The 21,144-nt window shown below is 43.8% G+C and overlaps 1 protein-coding gene across 1 annotated transcript in view; it reads right to left on the bottom strand.

The window, feature by feature from the left end:
• The window catches only part of LOC105057955 (uncharacterized), a 28,097-nt gene extending 8,477 nt beyond the window's left edge, over positions 1-19,620 (bottom strand). Inside the window, exons 1-3 of the mRNA XM_010940689.4 lie at positions 19,393-19,620; positions 19,044-19,146; positions 18,874-18,921 (exon numbers count right to left, since the gene is read on the bottom strand). Of these exons, the coding sequence (XP_010938991.1) occupies positions 18,907-18,921; positions 19,044-19,146; positions 19,393-19,499 (225 nt within the window). The 5' untranslated portion in view covers positions 19,500-19,620 and the 3' untranslated portion in view covers positions 18,874-18,906. The remainder of the gene's footprint in view (positions 1-18,873; positions 18,922-19,043; positions 19,147-19,392) is intronic.
• Between the last annotated feature and the right edge of the window lie 1,524 nt (positions 19,621-21,144).

Here is a 21,144-nt window from a genome sequence, read left to right as displayed (position 1 = left end):
AAACAATAGGGATTTAATAAAAAGTTGGTCGAGGTGCGTTTTGTCCGAGATCGTCCACAGGATCGTCCATGCCGATCCTGAACAGGGGTTTGGGACTCTCTGGGGTCCTTTCTTGAGGTAGGCGATTTACTTTTTTCTTCCTTTCGCTTCTTCACTTAGTTATTCCTTAGCTTTCAGATTGACTCCCTGACCATTCTTGCAGATTGGACACCAGCTCATCGCCAACATCGAAGCGATGAACAACACAAAGAAGGAAGCAGCTCAGACGGAGGAAGGTCGCCAGGCTGAGGCTGCCCGCCTTCAGGAGAAGGTCGCCGAAGTCGCGAGTCTCCAAGAGGCACTCAGAAGGAGGAACAACCTCGACAGATCTGAAGCCGCCTTGGAGGAAAGAAAGAAGGCAGAGGCCGAGGTCTCCAAGCTGAAGGAGCAGATTCCGACCCTAGTCTCAGAGGCACGGCCCAAGCAATGGAGGAGTTCAAGACCTCCGAGATGAGGGATCTGAATATCCAGTTCGGCCAGACCGCCTTCATCAAAGCTTCGAGTTTTGCCAGGAGGAGGTCGGAAAGTTTTTCGAACTCGACCTCAGCTTCCTGGATGAAGCGTCCGACGATGAAGCCGGACCTTCCGAAGCTGCTGCCGGTCTCCCTCCAGCCGAGACCTCTTCAACTGCCGCAGCTGCCGCGACCGACCTTTCGGGAGCGCGAGTTCCTCCACTTCTGCTCCAGAGGTCCGAAACCTCTAATTTTGTACTTTTCCTTGTTACAACTTTTTCTCTCTTGTACTTAAGAATTATTCAATCAATGAAATCGGATTCTTCTTTACAAAGAGCTCCTTTTTCTTCTTTTTTTTCTTTTTTACAATGATTTGCATTTGACGCTCTTGTTTCCCAACAGCAGTGCCCTGCCGAAGTTCTTCCCCTACCGCAAGAGATTCCTTTGAAGTCCATGGTTCGGGATCTGAGAAGGAAAGTTCGTTAGCTAACGAAGAAATCAAAGAAAATGGACGACGAACTCACAAGCTGAGGAAGAGCCATTCAGAAGCCACCGTGGAGTTACTCGCCTTCGGAACCTCCACAAAAAAGGCTTCATGGACTACACCCGGAATAAGACCAACTTCGTGAAGGAGCTTGAGGAACTCCAGAAACGCGCCAACGATCGATCTTGGACTCAGGCTTCCAAGATCAGCTCCCTCGAGGTCAAGTTGGCGACCGCACGGGAGAAGATCGCCAATTGGAAGGGAGCTCGTCCTGGCTTACAACCCAGGCCGACCATGATCGAAACTGGCGAAGAAATTCTTCGACCTCCAGAAGCAGCTACAGGATATCGAGACGAATTACAACGCCTATCGAGTCGGCTGGTGTGGGCAAATAGACGACTACAGAAGAAGGCTCAAGACGATGACCGACGAGGTTGCTCGCCTTCAGAAGTAGTTGTCCGAAAGAGCTCAGGACGTTTCGGTTTAAGCTCCGACGAGCTCCGATCCTTGAGGGAGACCATGAAAGAACTGTCCATGGCCCTGGGAAGAAGGCCGAACTGCAGCGGCTGAAAATTCAGCTGATCTACGAGCAGTATACGATCAAGGATGCTGAAGCGGAGTCCGAAGTTTGGATGAAGAGGCTTCGGGAATCGGAGGGCATAAGCCGACGGTTTTCACCAAATGTATCGAGAGATGCTGTTAAGAAAGGAGCTGGAAGAAGAAGTATAATGGCTGGAACCGAGAGTCCGAAGTCAGGAGCCGAGCTCCTTAGAGATTCCTTTACCTTTTGTTCTTCCATGTATTCTTTTCTTTTTCTGTTATTTTTTTTTTGGCATTCAAAGGCTTTGTAATGCACACTTTACTAATGAAAATAAAAAAAAAAATTTCTCATTACCTTGTCTATTCTTGCTTTGAGTTGTTGTTTACCGAGCTGCTTTGTCTTTTGTTTTATTCGATGTCGTCGTTGTTTGAAAGTTCCTGATCATCGCCACTTGATTCGTTCCTTTTGGTCATGACCGAAAGTCTTTTCGAGGCCATTCGAATTCGACACTTTTCCCGGTGTTCGAGCTCGGGGTCCAAACTTCTCGTTACTTTGAGGAAGTCTATTTCTCCTGCTAGTGTAGGTTTCCCCCTTAGAGACTGAGGATTTTTGACAAGAGTTTTCTTTCTCGTTGAGACGAGGTCCCTTGTGTCTTAGATGTAGTTCGTTTTTCCCTTATCTCTGACGTAGCTCGTCGCTTTCCCTTTTCCTTTACCCCTCCTTTTTTTTATGTTCGGATGAGGATTTTCCCTCTGCTCCTAACGGAGTTGTAGGGTGTAGAGGAGCCGTTGAGGAGCTTTTTCCCTCATCCGGTCTTAAACGATTAGGTCTTCGTTTGTGTCAGGACGAGATTCTCCTCCTGTTCCCGACACAGTCAATTTCAACTCATTTAGGACGAGGTTTTCTCTTGTTCCTAACAGGGCTGCGGGGGCGCATAAGGGCCATTGCGAGGGCCTCTCCCCCCATCCAGTCTCATAATAATCGGGCCTTCGACTTTGCTCATGTTAGGACGAGATTCTCCTCCTGTTCCTAACATGGCTGTGGAGGCGCATAAGGGCCGTTGCAAGGGTCTCTCCCCTCATCCGGTCTCATAATACCGGACCTTCGATTTTGCTCATGTTAGGACGAGATTCTCCTCTTGTTCCTAACATGGCTGTGGGGGCGCATAAGGACCGTTGCAAGGGCCTCTCCCCCCATCCGGTCTCTTAATAATCAAGCCTTCGACTTTGCTCATATTAGGACGAGGTTCTCCTCCTGTTCCTAACATGACTGTAGGGGCACATAAGGGCCGTTGCAAGAACCTCTCCTCCCATCCGGTCTCTTAATAACCGGGCTTTCGACTTTACTTGTGTTAGGACGAAGTTCTCCTCCTGTTCCTAACATGGCTGTGGGGGCGCATAAGGACCGTTGCGAGGGCCTCTCCCCCCATCTGGTCTCTAAATAACCGGACCTTCGTTTGTGTCGGGACGAGGTTCTCCTCTTATTCCTGACACGCTTAGTTTCGATTGTCTGAAGGAGCTACTTCCTGTCGTTATAAGCTCATGCCAAAAGAAAAAATATGTGAATATGAAACTTTTATTTAAGGCAAAGTTATCGGTAATACATTCGTAAATTTTTCGAATTCCATGATCGCGGAAGGTCCGCTCCTCCGAGCTCTTTTAGATAGTATGTTCTGGGCCGGACTACCTCCCTGACTTCATACGGCCTTTCCAGTTTGGGGCAAGTTTCCTTTGGTTCTAAGGTTGTGAAACGATGGCTCGTCGAAGTACTAGGTCCCCCGCTCTGAAGGCCTTGCTCTTGACCCGAGAGTTGTAGTAGCGGGTTACTTTCTGCTTGTAAACTGCCATCCGAACTTGAGCTGTCTCCCGCTTTTCTTCTAACAAGTCGAGGTTGGCCTTGAGATCCTGTGAGTTGTGCTGCTCGTCGAATGCCACGACTCGCACCGACGGAAGCTTGAGTTCAATCCGGATCACGGCTTCTGTTCCGAAGGCTAAAGCAAAGGGGTCTCTCATGTGGACAGTCTTTGGGTAGTTCGGTATGCGCATAACACATGATAAAGCTCGTCTGCCCAAGTTTCCTTTGCTTTTTCATGTCTCGTCTTGATTCCTTGCAATAGAATCCTGTTAGTCACCTCGGCTTCGTCGTTTGCTTGCGGATGGTGACATGAAGTTATGAGAGATGTTCAAGTCCTCACAAAATTCAGCAAACTTTGCTCCAACAAATTGTCGCCCATCATCAGTAATGAGAGTTCTGGATAAGCCGAACCTACAAACGATTGACTTCCAAACGAAGTCCTGCACTTTAGCTTCTGTGATTTTCGCCAAAGATTTGGCTTCGACCCACTTGGTGAAGTAGTCAATTGCCACCAGGAGGAACTTCCGCTGTCCGGATGCCGTGGGAAAAGGTCCAAGGATATCCATCCCCCATTGTGCAAACGGCCATGGGGCACTCAAGGGTGCAAGTTCGGAGGCGGGCTGTCTTTAGATATTCGCATATCTTTGACACCGATCACACTTTCTGACATATTCAATGGAGTCGTGGTACATTGTAGGCCAGTAATAACCTTGTCAGAGCAGTTTATGGGATAAAGATCTGGCCCCCAGGTGACTTCCGCAGACTCCATGTACCTCCCACAAGGCAAAGTCGGCTTCAGAAAGCCGGAGACATTTCAGGAGGGACAGAGAGTACGACCTCTTGTATAGCTTGCTCTCATAAAGGATATATCGGGAGGCCTGGTTTCTAAGCTTCCGAGCTTCTTTTGCATCATGAGGAAGAACCCCGTCTTTGAGATATGCAACCAGTGGGTCAATCCAGCTGGGTTCATGGCTGATCTCCATTACAAGCTGCGGTTCTTCCATACTTGGACACTTCAGAACTTCGAAGAAGACTTCCTTGGATAGTTCAGTCGGAGCCAGTGTAGCCAACTTGGAGAGAAGATCGGCCCTGATATTTTTTGCTCTTGAAATCTGCTTGATGTCAAAGCTGCCAAAGACGGGGATGATCTCTTTTACCTTTTCGAGATACTTGGCCATACTGTCCTCCCAAGCTTCATAGCTTCCGCTGACTTGTCCCACCATCAATTGGGAGTCACTGTAGACTTGGAGCCGATCTATCTCTAATTCTTTGGCGATCTTCAGTCTTGCAATCAGAGCTTCATATTCTGCTCCGTTATTTATCGCAGAGAATTCAAAGCGCAGCGCGTACTCTGCGACAATTCCTTCCGGATTGACCAAGATCAGGCCTGCGCCCGTGCCTGACATGTTGGAGGAACCGTCCACGTAGAGGGCCCAAAAACCATCAGGGAGATCTGTTCTTTCCTCAGGGGAGTTCGGCTGGGGCCCTGGGTTGTCAGCTTCATCCCGTTCAAGTTTGGCTTCTTTCGGGATAGTGTATTCCGCTATGAAGTCTGCTAATATCTGAGCTTTTATCGTCGGTCGAGGTCGATAGTTGATGTCGAATTCCGTGAGCTCGACTGTCCATTTCGCTATCCTTTCGGAAGCATCCGCTCGATGCAGAACTACCTTAATCGACTGATCGGTGAGCAGTGTCATGGTGTGCCCTTGAAAGTAAGGTCGAAGCCTTCGGACTGCAATCAACAGGGCGTAAATTAGTTTCTCTAATTTAGTGTACCTGATTTCGACGTCTCTCAATACTCGACTTATGTAGTAGATCGACCGTTGAATCTTTGCTTCTTCCTTAACCAGAACTGCTGCGAGAGCCATGGGGGAGACCGTCAAGTACAGGAACAACTCTCCGGATTCGGGCTTTGCCAATAGCGGAGGTGGTTCTTCAATTCTTCGAACGCTTGCTGACATTCAGTCGTCTAACAGAAGTTCTTCGGCTGCTTGAGAGTCGGAAAGAAAGGTAGGCACCATTCGGCCGACCTTGAGATGAAGCGATTCAGAGCTGCTACTCTCCCAATAAGATGTTGAACTTCCTTTATTGACTTCGGGGCGATCATTTCCTGGATGGCACAAATCTTTTCCGGATTTGCTTCGATCCCACGCTCCGATACCATAAAGCCCAAAAATTTTTCTGAGGTTACTCCAAAAGCGCACTTGATTGGGTTCAGCTTCATCTTGTATTTTCGGAGGACGCTGAAGATCTCCTCAAGGTCGGCAACATGGTTCATTGAGGATTTGCTTTTTACAAGCATGTCGTCAACGTAGACCTCCATGTTGCGACCGATCTGCTCTTTGAAGATCTTGTTCACCAGCCGTTGATAGATCATCCCTGCATTTTTGAGGCCAAAAGGCATGACCCTGTAACAGAAAAGACCACGGTCAGTCATAAAAGCAGTATTTTCTTCGTCCTCTGGTGCCATCCTGATTTGATTGTAGCCGGAGAATGCATCCATGAAAGTGAGAAGCTCGTGGTCTGAGGTTGCATCCACTAATTGGTCAATTCTGGACATGGGGTAACTGTCCTTCGGACAGGCTTTGTTCAGCTTTTTGAAGTCTATACACATCCTTCACTTGCCGTTCGCCTTCTTGACGAGAACCACATTGGAGACCCAGTTCGGACAATTGACTTCTCTGATGAATCCGGTTTTCAGAAGTTTATCAACTTCCTCAACTATTGCCTTCTGCCTTTCCGGTGCATGACCTCGAATTTTTCCTTCATCGACCGATGTTTGAGATCAACAGCTAGACGGTATTCCATGACTTCCGCATCAATCCCCGGCATGTCCGTCGGAACCCAAGCGAAAACATCTGCATTCTTTTGTAGAAAATTGATGAGCTCTGTCCGAACCTCTTCTCTCAGGTTGGAGCCGATCTTCACCACGTGCCCTTCATTCCTATCATTCAAAGGAATTGAGACAAAATCTTCAATTGGCTCATCCCGTTCTTCAGCAAGGTCGTCGCGGGTGTCTAATCCATCAACCAGACATGGGTCAGACTGACCATTTCTTTATAAGGATATGTTATAGTAGTGTCTTGCCAGGACTTGATCTCCTCTGATCTCTCCGACCTCTTGGCTTGTAGGAAATTTCAATTTCAAATGGTAAGTCGATACCACAGCTCGGAGGGCGTTGAGGTCAGGTCGACCGAGTATTGCGTTGTAGGCAGACGGCGCCCTTACTACCAGGAAATCTACTTGCGCTCTAGATTGTTTCGGGCACCGACCTGCAACTACGGTCAAAGTTATTACTCCTTCCACTGGCACAACATCGCCAGTGAACCCTACCAACATGGAGCTTATCGACCCTAATCGACCATCCGGAATGGATATTTTTGAGAATGCATCGTAAAATAAAATATCGGCCGAGCTTCCATTATCAACAAGAATGCGGCATACATCATAGTCAGCAATATTTAAAGAAACTACGATCGCATTATTATGGAGGAATTGAATCCCCTGGGCATCTTCTTTGGTAAAAGTTATAGATTCTTTAGTCCTCTGCCGCTTAGGCGGTTCGGCCGATCCACTGACTGCTCCCCACCGGGGTCCTCCAGAGATGGTGTTGATGATCCCGATTGGAGGCCGATCTTCAGGCTGTTCTTCCCTCCTTGGCGGCTCTGGTTGTGGTAGGGCCCTCAGCCGATCTTCTCTACCTTCAGGCCGGCGTCGGATGAATCTGTTGAGCCGACCTCGTCTGATGAGCTCCTCGATCTCGTCTCGAAGCTGAATACACTCCTCCGTGTCGTGATCGTGGTCACGATGATAGAGGCAGAACTTGTTAGGGTTGCACTTCTCGGGGTGTGTGTGCTTCCTTTCCGACCTTGGCAGCTGCTCCCTGATCTCTATCAGCACTTGAGTTTTTGAATCATTGAGATGGACGTAGCTGTGGAATCTTCCTGGGGGAGAGCTCCGCCGAACTCTGCGGTCCGGACTTCTCTGCTTACGAACTCGGGGAGGAGTTCGGACACGCTTGTGTCCGAAGGGAGTTCGAGAACGTGGCCGAGCTTCACTTGGCCCTTTCTCAGCTGCGGACTTGCTGGAGTCACCGCCTGCTGCTCCTTCGCGGCTTCCTCGTCCTTTAGCTTGAAGGCTTCCTCTGCTCGGACATATCCTTCGGCCCGAACCAGTAAATCAGCGAAGTCCTTGGGATATTTCTTTTTCAGGAAAAACAGAAGGTCATTCTTTTGAAGACCGTTCTTCAGGACGGCCATTGCAACTGATTGGTCCAAGTTCCGGACCTCCAATGCGGCAACGTTAAAATGGTTGACATAAGTTCGGATGAATTCTCCCTCCTTTTGCTTGATATTGATGAGGGACTCCGAACCTCTCTGGGGACGTCGGCTGCTGACGAAATGAGCTGCAAACTGGTGGCTCATTTGATCAAAGGAGAAGATAGTACCTGGCTTCAGTACCGAGTACCAATTTCTTGCTGCTCCCTTCAAGGTAGATGGAAAAGCTCGGCACAAGATGGCGTCTGACGCGCCATGGAGCAGCATCATTGTCCGAAAGGCCTCCAGGTGGTCAACCGGATTCGAGGTCCCGTCGTAGCTCTCAAATTGGGAGAGCTTGAAGTTCGGAGGGATCGATTCCTGCATAATCATTTGAGAAAAAGGAAGGTCAGTACAGATATCCTCACCGTAAGCAGGGGGAGCATGGCGGAGCTCTTCGATCCGCCGGTTTATCTCTTGGAACCTTTGATCCAGGAGATCCAGGAGATCCTCTCGATCGCGAGTCTCGAGGATCTTCTGGCAGAACGGAGGTAGAGACCTTCTGGGGGTGGAATCGTGATCAGACAAAGGGCTCTCCGCTTTTTGCTTCCCCTTTTCGGGGAATACAGGGCGACTGGCCCAAGTGGGCCGCCCGATTGCTGGATTCTGGAACTCCTGTGATGCTCTTTCCAGCCGCACAGATGCCTGCGGCTGCTGCTGCTGCTGCATGGCCTGCACCACTTCGGTAAGGCCCTTGACCTGCTGAACCAGCAGGTCGAACTGCTCCATGCCGACTGCCATTGTCGGAGGAGCCTGAAAAACTGGAGACGAGATCGAAGCTTGCAGATCTCACTGAGATCTGGCCACAGAGACCGTAGATCGCCCGCGAAGTGTGATCTCGTACTAAACGAAAGGACTTGACGCCTTGAACACGCTTTCTATAAACAAAAAGCAAGAGGCGAGTCCGATTGCTTCGTAAGTGAATAGGGGTTAGTTTAGCTAATGAATTGTTTGAGTTTTTTGAGTGGTGGTATAAATGGGGGTCTGTAGGCCCCATTGCCTTGTTATTGTGTAGTTATTTTTTTCGAGTGTTGGAGCTAAGCTGATTGGAGCTTGGGATTTCCTTAAGCGAGTTCAAGGTAGTGACGTGAAGGTAGCCTTAGGTAAGGAGCTGACCTTTCGGAGAGGCATCAGGTTGGAATCTGACCAGAGAAGGAGATATCGAAGAAGATGACCGGAGACAGTCCCGTTGAGTGCTCCTTTAAGAACAAAGGTCCTACGAAGACACAGGCTCCTTCCTCTAGCACCAATTCTGTTGGTGCAGAATTCCGCCGATGCCGGAGAAGCTAGAGTCGAGGAGATCGCGGCCGCCGGGATCTGCAAAAAAAGTCTAAACCGGAGTTGGGGGTGCTCCGACAAGACCTTCCGACACTCAAGTCAGTACTCTGCTTCAACAGAAATGGAGCACTCGAATAGGATTGTAGCAGAGTTTAGAGATAGAGTTTAGAGCTTAGAGGAGAACGTATCTGGGGGATCTCTTTTATAGACGGGAGAGAGTAACCGATTGATAGCGACGTCCGTAACTGCCTGGTAGTGGGCCGTTCGGGGCCACGTGGAGTTTGTTACGGAGAGTGGTGGTGTCCGTTGTCGCGACTTGCCAGAGAGTGGTGCGGCCACGTGGAGTTTGTTACGGAGAGTGGTGATATCCGTTGTCGCGACTTGCCAGAAAGTGATGGGGCCACGTGGAGTTTGTTACAGGGAGTGAAGTGGTGTCCGTTGTCGCGACTTGTCGGAGAGTTCGGGCCGGACGGCTGAAGCTCGATTGGGACGTCTGATGGAGCGGAATAGCTCTCTGTCTCAGCAATCTAAGAAAAGCTCGGATATTTCCGAAGTTGCTGACGGGTTAACTGTTGTTGGGTGCCTTAGGCATTGATATCGTAGACGGAAGTCATCTGCTGTAGAAGCTCGGACGGAAACTTTCTGTTGGAGAAATTCGGTTGGAGTTCGATTGCTAGAGAAGTCCATCTGGAATTTGTCTGATGTAGAAGCTTGTCTGAAGACTGTCCGCTGGAGAGGTCCGGTTGCATGAGGGATCCGACAGAAGGTCGACCAACAGCGAAATTCGGAAGGCGTTGTGGAAGTTCGTCCGCCAGAGAAGTTCGGAGAAAATTTGTCCGTTAGAGGGGTCTGATCGGCATTGTTGAAGTTCGGTTGGTGCTGTTGAAGGTTGATGGCTGGAGAGGTATGTAAGACACCGGAGACAGTCGGTCACTGTAAAAATCCGACTGCTGGAGCCCGTCCATTGTAGAAGTTCGTCTGGAATCCATCCGCTGTAAAAGTTCGGACGGAGTCCGGTTCTTACAGAAGTCCGGAAGGAGGCCGCTTACTGTAGAAGCTCGGATGGAGACCGATTGTCGTGAAAGCCCGAGTGGAGACCGCTTATTGTAGAAGCTCGGCTGAGGTCCGCTTGCAATAGAAGTTCGGACGGAATTCGCTTACTGTAGAAGCTCGGATGAAATTCGAAAGGCAGTCGACCACCATAGAAACTTGGATGGAGTCTGGTTACTGTAGAAGTCCTGCTGCTGGAGAAGCTCGGACATTGACGAAGTCCGGAAGAAGCTTGGAGTGAAGTCGATCGTGATAGGAGGAAGTCTGGAAGAGATTCGGAGAGTAGTCGATCACTGTAGAAAATCGGCTGATAGTGAAGCTCAGAGAGCATTTGGAGCAGTCCGATAGACGACCGAAGGAACTCATTATTGGAGAAGTCCGAACGATATGATAGGAGTTCGTCCGTTGGAGGAGCTCGGAGGACACCGTGGAAGGTCGACCGCTGGAGGAGTCCGGATAGTACTGTGGAAGCTCGGACGGTCAGAAAAATTCAGAAAGACGCCGCACAAGGTCGAAAGCCGGAAGAGTCCTGAGAGGGTTGGCCTCTTATAAACTTCGACTGGGGTTATTTTATACCCAACAGGTTGTATGGCACCGTTTCCCATCCATGTTGTGTACTATCAATCTCCTCATACTTTCCTAGCCAAAAATACTAAACCTCCGGTCCACCCCAGTTGACTTTTGTCTTTCGGCACAGGAAAGTATCTTGATCAATCCTCTGTCACACCTTTGTGTCTACTCTAACTGCTGCTAGGCTTCTTGAATGTATTCATTTTCACGTTCTTTTGCACATACTGACCTTATTATCCTGGCAACACTTTGTTTTATACTATGAAAAGTTCATACCAAAATAATCAGCTGTCTTGGCACCAATTTTTTTTTCAACATAGAGATATAAAACATCAGTACAACAATCAAGTCATGGAGCCAGCACACCATTTCATTCCTGAGGAATTGGTCAAATATAATCAGAATGGAAAGGCATAACCTCTACTGTTGGTGTATCCATATACTTCTGACTTAAAGGAGCAGTGTTCATTAATTGAAGACCCAAAACCTCTTCTCAGAGTCCTATATATCACATGAATTATGGAGGCAGATAAGTTTCCATTTATGTGATGATTGTTAATAGTACCTACTGTCATGCAAATTCTGTTTTCTGAGCATTGCCCTTAAAGCTTGCATCTCTTTTAATTTTGCCATTACAAAATTTATATTTATTGATCCCCAATACTCGTGCAAAGATTTTACCCTTCCCCATCTCAATATGTTTTCCTGTGTCTCAGCATCACGCTGTCAACATATGTTGTTTAACGCTCAACAAATTGCCAGTTGGAGTGTTGTGGGACAATTATATTTGGAAAAAGTGAAAGGAGGAAAGAGATCCAACCCTCATCTTCTCAGCATGTACATATGTTGTTGGGTTCAGACCATTTGGTAATTGGTAGTATATGAAAAGTTGATCACCTCAAATTGGGATATTCCATGTTTTTTTTAATTCTAAGACACCATGATTTCTTTTAAATTACCACTCAACTGGAGATTGTAGCAATGGTCAAGTTTGATGATGTAAATGTGGACTTCTATACACATGATATATCTGTTACAATTTGCAAACAGAACTTAAATTTCATAAAAAATAGATTTCAAAAGTTGCACAACAGACTAACTATCTATCGATTAGATGAATTCTTCAACTAAAGCAATGGGCTTGATGTATTAAGTAACAAGCTGCTTCAGTTCCTGAAGTAATTCAGAGCAAATGTTTGTCTATGTAAAAAATTGAAGGGGCCATTGCTTTGAAATGTGAACCATGCTCGGTGACAAGTTCAATCCTTGTCAATCTTTAAAGCTCATTCACAAAGAAAAGTGCTAAATTAACATAGATTCCTGAATTCACTTTAGAAGTGGCAAATAACAAAATGAAAACTAAATAAAGCCGTGGAAGAGTAAGATGCTGATCAAAGTGATATTGCAGGTTGATCTGTTGATGTTTCAATTAAGACAGATATTTAAAACTTTTACAGTTTTACCATTTTTAAATAATTTAGGCCCAAGATTCCTTTCACCAAGTTATATATGTAAACTATTGTGAAGCACAATAGACTAGATAAACTCAAGAATGAGGTTTAGTTTACAATGCAGAACATTCAAGGAAGAATATATATTTAACTTAAAGATATAAAGAACCAGCATAACTAAGGTAGTTGAAAGACAAAAATTAGACCTGTTGGGAACTTACGAGCATAATACATATCACAACAGTAAAAAAAGGTTGGGCTTGACTACATGAAATCAGACACTCTTCTTTGAGGAAATCTTATAGTCAACTAGTAAACTGCTGGAATGTCCCTCCAAACTTGGATACTAGAGTAAAGATCTCTTTACAAGTTAGCACTCCAAGTAGCAAGACATAGATATTAGAGTCTATTCTTTACACAACAGGATAAATTCTAAACTCAGGGTCCTAAAAAGTTTGTATAAACAATTTCAAATTCTTTACTTATTAACCGTAACTGTATGTCAAAACAAACTAGCACTTATATTGCCTACTTATAAAAATGCTCATTCGGTTTTTGGACAAGTACACTTTGGTTGTCCAAAACACACTAAGTTGAACTTTTTTCCCCACAAGTATTTTATCATCCCAAGCAGTATGTACAAGGGTGAAAGATCATCCAAGGATGATTGAAGCCCAAAAACAATGATCACCCCAAAGCAAAACCCAAGTAGTTGGTGGCCACACGACTACAAGAAGGATGGTACAGAAATCACAACCCACAAATGCTTAGCCACAAAACCATGCCTATGATGACAAGGACTATCGACCTGTTGATGAAACACCCTAGTGGGTTGGGGCAGCCAAGAAAAGAGGGGATAAATGAAAGATGCAGAAGGGTCATGCTGCACCAGCACACTGGATTGTCCAACAGACCACCATATGATCTGGCACCACATACAAGCCAACCTTATCAGATTGATACATCAAAATAGACCAAAAAATCCAACCGATGAAAGACTAGGGTGGAGAAAGGGTGCCACCACCACCATACCCTCAATAGATCAATAGATCCATCGCCGGTCGAGTAGTCAAGACTTCCACCACCTGATGCATGGATTTTATATTTTGAGCAGTATTAATTATGGCTTCATGAGGAATCGCCATCCATAACTACTTCTGTTTACTCCATTAGCCACTTTCTTGTTCCATATTGGATGATTTTGATTGCATTTTCATAACTTTCTTATTGCTTCATATGAACTTATGTAAGAATAGCTCATCAGATATACCATTGATACAGATTACAGTGAAGGATATATTCTATTTCACTAATTATTATTGTTAGAACTATATGATCCTTCTAAATATTTTATAATCAATCCTAAAAAAATTCTGGTGATCCTACAAGTTGTGTAAATAACATGTTTCTCTGGAATACTCCAATTTCTTCACAGTAATTCTAAAAATCCAAATTTGCATACTTACATCAAAATCATATGAAGAAAATGAAATACCAAACTACTAGCATATGATTGGGCTGACATGTGCATAAAACCTGAAAATTCCAACTTTCATCTAAAATTCCAATGCATATCTAGCATGAGTTGGAGATGCAATATTCTATGAACATAGCAGCACGAACTTTGAGATTTCTATATTCCTTTCATAATGGTAATACATATCTTTTTACTAAATACAAATCATAATTTCCTTGCCCTCTTTACAAATGTAGGTGTCTTTTACATTGACAAAATGCACTAGGAACAGCACTGTTCTTGCAACAATGTTATCGAGATAGTCAACACAAGCATGCCATCCTCATGGCATGCACAACTTTATCCTTGAAAAAGCTATAATTGTGTCTGGCATTAGTATTTCCTCAAAAATTTGAGTATTCATATTTGACAATAATGTAAAAGAATTAATTTGTGGAGATGAAACATATAAAACGCCCATCTGCAACCTAATAGGGTAGATTGTGGTGTTCTCTTGATCTATTAGACAAACTACCTAAATTGATGTCCCTTGTATCTGCTTAGAACAAAGGAAAACTACAACAAATTTTTCCAGTTGAGGCCTCATAAAGAAAGTGCATTAATATCAATCATGAAGTAAACAATGTGCAGATGTTCAATTGCATCACCACATGCAAGTTATGCATCTTTCAAGTAAGCCTAGATACAAGTGAAAATTGGAGCATACAAATAGATGTCAAAAAATAGCTTTTGTGGCTAAGGAATGGACATTGTGGTTAGTTGACGTTAGTCATTTACACCATTCATCAGGGGTGACTTAAGGTTGAGAAACCGACATGAAATAATCCCAGCCACCAGTTATCCCTTGATTCATCAGCGAGCCCCATATAGATGGCAAGGAGTTTGTTAGTTAGTTGGGGACCTTGAGGTAGCATGGTTGGTTGATCGCAAGAGAGAATTTTGAGTGCCTCAATGAGGCAAAGGACATAATGATACCCTCATGTCATTTATTCAGCCATAGATAACCATCTTCAACCAATATCAACAACTCATCTTGTAAAAGCCCTTCATTTTTCATTTATTAATTTAGTGGCATCTGACTGCATGCCTAGTCAGACGCAAGATAAGTTTATGCTCTTGTAAACAACAATAATTATCCCAAATTGCATTGGTCTATAGCTCCCTTCTTAGAAAAACAATAAACTTGAAATAAATAAAATATAAAGAAGAAAATAGAGACTAATAAAATGATTTGCTTAGTCTAGATGAAGGTTTATAAACATTTTTCAATTTTTGAACGGTTAATCTGAGAAAATGGGAAAGAAGTTCTATTCATGATTTAAACCTATTTTGATCTTTTTGGACAATGTTATAATGGAAAACCAGCGAAGATTATTCACTCATATGATCAACACTTAGAAACCCCCTCCCTAGAGAAAAAAGAGCATCAATACTCTAAATATGGAACTTAGGTAATGCATGATAATGAATGTAATTCCATTAAGTTAGTGATTTCTTAACATTAGATGCAAATTGACTCTTTGAAATCCTACATCTAGGAAGAATGCTAACACTTACAAAATATCCTAAGGTCAACTTATTTCTTATCTTGGAAAAGGAAAACAACCAAAATGAAAACATAAAAGTTAGCTTGAATAGAGAAAAGCAATTGGTTGATTTAAAGAGAGTCCGATTAATAAGTTCTAGACCTTAGGCACCACATATTTTGTAGAGAATGGGAGGGTGGGAGGTTAAACTTACTAAAATGGTCCTTCAATTTAAAAGAAATACCTCTTATCCTTTGATCGCTGCTTTTGTCTGATAAAACTATAAATGCAACAGGCAAAGAATAAGTTACCTGAGAGACAAGGAATTTTACCATTTTCGCTGAAACAGCAACTATTAGTCAGTCCAATTTGTTGCCCACTAAATAATTTGATTATTAATTTTGAGAAGGAACAAAGGATGGTTCATCGCTTCCTTTACTTCTTTTCTTCTTTTCTTCTTTCTCTTTTTTTTTTCTCTCTTTTGTACGTATAAAAATATTTGAGTAAATTATAGAAAACCCCCTTGAGATTAGAGGTAAATTACACTTGGGTTTTGCTATAGTGCTCCAAAGCCTATTTTGGTCTTTTCACCATTAGCTTTTCTTTGACTGTTTGATTTAGTATGGATGGCACTAATTTAACCATAAATAACTAGTTTTAATTTGTCCTATGCATAGCTGGTGCAGTAAATAAATTAAGTTGTATGGGTGATCTCATATGGAAATAGATAGCAAGTTGAAAAAGAAATAGAAAATCCCAAATGTTTAGAACGTCCCCTGTTCTTCGGAACCTTCCTGTTCTTCTTCCACTAAACCCAAACTCTCATCTCTCTCTCCCACTCCCTCTCTCTCTCTCTCTCATACAATTGCTAAGGTCTCTCTCCTCCCCTAATCCCACCCTGGCCACAAGGCCTCTGCCCCCATGTCGCCGTCGGATTCTCCACAGCCGTCGTCTCAGCCCCTGATTCCCCCATCGGATCCTCCATGGCCATCGTTCCCACCACCGATATCACCATCAAATCCTTCACAGCCATCATCTCCACCGAGGCCAACCTCCTACGCCGGGACAAGGAGAGGACAAAGGCCGGCCCATGGCAGCTACTGCCACTGCCACCACTCGCCGCCTCACGATGGTAGCGGCTTCGCCTCCGACTTCTACGCCTGTTAGATGATCTTCGCTGCCATCGCCATTGCAATCATTGCCACCGTCTTCTAGATCCGGCCCCCAAGGCTCCCCCCACCCCAGTGGCTCCCGCCCTATCACTCCCACCCCCTTTCCCGTTGCCCCAACCCCACCAATCACCACCCCTCCGACCCAACAGCTCCCCCCACTCCGACGGATCTCTAACCACCACCCCTCTACCACTGCCCCAACCTCGTTGATCGCCACCCCTTCCGCCCGGCAACTGCCCCCACTCCGACAAATCCCTAGCTGCAGCAGATTCTTGATCCGATGATCATCAGACAATTGAGAAAAATAATAAAAAAAATGATATCTTAATATCCTCATTTATTGATTAAATATTCTCTTTTATAAAATATCTTAAATACCCTTCTCTATATATTATTATAAAGGAGCATCTTAGAAAATTCTAATTACACTTGCACTCAATAGTTTGGAAAACCTATGCTTATCCCTTTTGAAGTTTATTTTTATCCAATACTTTAAACCTATAACTTAACAAAATGTTAGTCAAACCATCAACAAAATTTCAGATATGACCAAAATAACCTTCAGTGACTAATAGCCACCCAAGGACATAAGAAAACATGTGCATCCTCCTCCCCACCCAAGTGCAATTTCGACTTTTCACATGAGATAAATGGTTTCACTAATGCCATTAATTTAACTAGGTGTAAGTGTAATAAATATAAACTTCAAAAAGGTTTTTGTAATTTACTCAAAATATTTATCATAGTTGAGTCCTCATCACAGTTCTCCTCTATTAGGGAGAGGCTTGCCAAGGATACTTGGATTGACTAACACTGTGATTTCTTAAGTAGAAACGTTGATAGTGTATATTTCAAGTTTTGTCCTATCTGGTACCAGCACATTCTGCCCTCTAAAAATAAAAAAGTTTAGGAAGGTAGATCAATATTTCGAGGTTTCTCTTCCTCTATCTTGTCATTTCATTATTTGCTAAATTTCTTATTGTATCTCCAACATGTTGGCATGTTCTTTTTCCTCGTCAAATCAAGGTTTACGCTAAACATATGAGTCATTTCTGAGAGTAGGTTCAAGGTCCACCTTAGCATATATAGTGATAAATTTTGGTTTTGTTTTTATAAGCATAGTTGTAAGGAAAAAACACCTTATATAGAAATAATAAGCAACGGAAGGACAAAAGGGAGGCTGAGAAAATCTAAAATTTAAACTCCATTCCTTGATTTGGCTTTAATACTTTGGAGGAAGATATCTCTTGCCCCATATTAAACAGTCACCAAGATACTCAGGGCATTTCACTTATATAATGAAGCAAGGTTTGCAATACCAGTACCGCACCTCGTACCGTTTGCCGACCAGTACGGTACGATACCATACCGTACCGGTCCGTATCGACAATAAAAAAATCTAAAAAAAATTCACCCAATGGCCAAAAAAAAAGAAAACCAACCCGTACCGACCCCATATCGACCTGTACCAGTGCCATATTGATCTGTACCATCCTATACCGCACCGTACCATACGATTCGGGCTTATACCATACCGAACCAATCAGTATGGTCCAGTTCACATCATTTACCCAAAAACCGGCTTGAACCATGCCGGTTCTCCACCGGTACGGAACGGTATAGGGTGTATCGGTTGGTTTGGGCCCGTATAGAATACCCTGCGATGGAGTAATGCTAGGGGATGCCTGTTCATGCACACAAAAAGTTCCTCCCATGACATGGCAAGAGGGATCTGCATGACTTATGAGAATAAGTGCAATAGATAGAGGATTGATTGAGTTGCCAAGCCAGCACCATGTGCACTGGAGAAACTTTTCATGTGCACCAATGGATGCTCCAAAGCATTTAGCTGCATAAGGAGGGCATTCCCTTCAGCAAACCAAGTCTTATTGTGAAGCTTCTTAGTATAACAAAAGAATCGTAATGAAGGTTTCATCAATAATAAACAGTTTTATTAATTATTATATGCCAATAAGAAAGGGGAAAAAAGAATTAAAGGGAAGCAGAGGAATCATCTATTGACTTTCTTCGATTTATATTTTCTTGGTGGAGATGAATTGAACCAAAGAGTGATTAGCCCAAGCCAATTGCAGCTTGTTGAACCCATTACTCTGTGGTTATTGTCAACTCAATAATGATTACAACAATCATGACACAAGACACAAAATGAAAGAGAAGCATTCCTTTGCTTAAGACTCCTTAATCTCTATAAATGAAGAGAGATTATAACACCAGGTGATGATGAATTTTAGTAAATTCTCCCTAATTCTGTCCTTTTTAGATTGGGCTTTTATACTTCCAAGATAAGCAGGTACTACAGCTTAGTATCTTAAAAGAGTTGGGAACTTTGTCAGAAGATTTTATATAGGCCATCAGCATCTCAGCAAGGAACATCAAGGAAAATACTTGTATTAGTCTTGCTTCATCAAATTTGTCCTTAATCTCATTTTCTCTGTCTATTTTTACTTCCATATTGTTTCACATTTATGGAAGTCCAATATAAGAAATATTAGCAATTTAAATAAAGGCAACAGTATGGCACAATGAAACATGCACCTTCTCTTACATTCATATATAACAGTACCAGAATATTTATTAAATTAAGAATAATCAATTGTTTGCACTTTTGAACTTCATGCATCAAGATAATCTCATCAGCTTACACTGTCATGGTCGCTCACAAGAGAAGCTAGCATTCACCCCATCTGCCACTGCACCCATAAGACAAACCCAAAATTTGAAAATTAGGGGGAATAAAAACAAAGAAATAATTTTTACTTCTCCCTGCATTATTTTTAAGTAAAAGATCAATGATGTTTGAACTCAAAATCACCTTGAGAACAGGTTCTCCTTTGTTAGAGACATTGGATTGCTTCATCGCTGCCATCTGTTTGCTTGCCGCTCTCCCAGCTGCCGATTTCTCAAACTGCTCTTGCCTGCAATTCACCATTTCTGTCAACAGAACGCTTCTAAAACTCGAATAACAGAAACCCTAATCTACGCTCCAACAAATATAATAAAAAACTCGATTTCTCTTTCTTTCTGAATCAAAAGAAAAGGAGAGAAAAATCACAGACCACGTCATTCAACTAACGGAATCTCAATTCCAATGTCATAAACTAAAAATTCCATCCACGAAGGAGTATTGGATGAGATTTAGATTAGGGATTCGAATTGCTTGCCTCTTCTGGGCGGCCTCGCCAGCTCGGTGACGGGCTTCTTGGGATTGGATGCGCTCCGCTTCCAGCCTCTCAGACTTCGAAGGTCCGAAGCACGAGCAGAACGCCATCGCTAATTCGCTCTCTCCCTCTCCCTCTCTCTCTCTGTCGTCCGTTTTATTTTCGTTTCCGTCGCGGCAGGTGCGATGCCCTCTACCCTCGGGGTATCCGGCACAAGAATTTTTTTGTGTGTGTGCGTGTGTATGTATATATATATATATATATATATATATATATATATATATGTATGTATGTATGTATGTATATTTATATATATATATGTATGTATGTATGTATGTATATTTATATATATATATGTATGTATGTATGTATGTATGTATGCATACATATATATCTATCTATATATATATATCTATGTATATGTAGACATATATGTGTGTGTCTGTGTGTGTGTGTGTTTGTATGTATGTATTCTCCCCCTTCCATTTGCTACAGTGCTGAAGATTCATTCACCATAAAGCAAAAAAAAAAAAAAGCGATGGGGAGATGCGGTCGCCCAGCACCCACCCCTCTAGTCCAATATCAATTGTTGGTGCCTGCAATTCAGTTGTAGGTGCCTGCAATTCAGTTGTAGTTGCCTACAATTGAATTATAGGCCCCTACAATTGAATTGGAGGCATCTACAATTCAATTGTAAGGCCTACATGCGAAGGAGGTCGCCGGTGGGACAATGGAGGCTGGCGATGGACCGACGGAGGCCGACGTCGGTGTAGCCAGATTCGACGAATATGCGATGCCTCGCCTAGGAGCATTTAGCACCTACATGTAAATTGTAGCTGCCTACAATTCAATTGTAGGTGCCCGCAATTCATGTAGGTGCCTACATGCGGAGGAGGCCATCGATGGGACGATGTAGGCCAACGACGGACTTACGACAGTCGGCGGTAGTGTAGTCAGGTTCGATGGATGCACATAATCTCGTCTAGGAGTATGTAGCGCCTATATGTAAATTGTAGGCGCCTACAATTTAGTTTTAGATGCCTTCAATTCAATTGTAGGTGTAGGCACCTACAATTCATATGTAGGCACTACATGGTCCTAGGCGAGGTGCTCGTACATCCATCAGGCCTGGCTGCTCTGCCAGCAGCCTCCTCTAGATTCCTACATGAATTGTAGGTACCTACATGTGAATTGTAGGTGCTTACAATTCACATGTTTGTGCCTACAATTCATATATAGGTGCTACATGCTCCTAGACGAGGCACTTGCACGTCCGTTAGGCTTGGCTACACCGCCGCCCCACCGACGGTCTCCTTCACATGTAGGCACTGACATGAATTGTAGGCACCTACATGTGAATTGTAGGCACCTACAATTCACATATAGGTGCCTACATGTGATGAAGAGTGAAGGCGCCTTCATGAATCCTTCCAACTTTCTTCATGAATCCTTCGAGTTACCCTTGTCAATCTCTCTGATTTTAGGCTTAAATTTTATTGATTTATTAACCCTGTTCCATGAATGAAGGAGGAAGAAGAAGATGCGGGTCCTCTATTCTGTGGAGATAAAAAAAATATTCATGAAGGTTAGAGAGGCCCATGCACAACTCTGAAAGCTATCCAAAATCCGTCGTGATGATAGATGATAGCAGCTTGCATAATAAAGTATTGATAAATAGAAACTTTTCAAGATAAACACCATAAATCTCATAAAAAAAATTATTAGGATCACAACACGGGCTCTTCGGATCGAGTC

This window comes from Elaeis guineensis, chromosome 15 (assembly GCF_000442705.2).
Source record: "Elaeis guineensis isolate ETL-2024a chromosome 15, EG11, whole genome shotgun sequence".
NCBI classification, from domain to species: domain Eukaryota; kingdom Viridiplantae; phylum Streptophyta; class Magnoliopsida; order Arecales; family Arecaceae; genus Elaeis; species Elaeis guineensis.
This window is presented reverse-complemented; position numbering and strand designations above follow the sequence as displayed.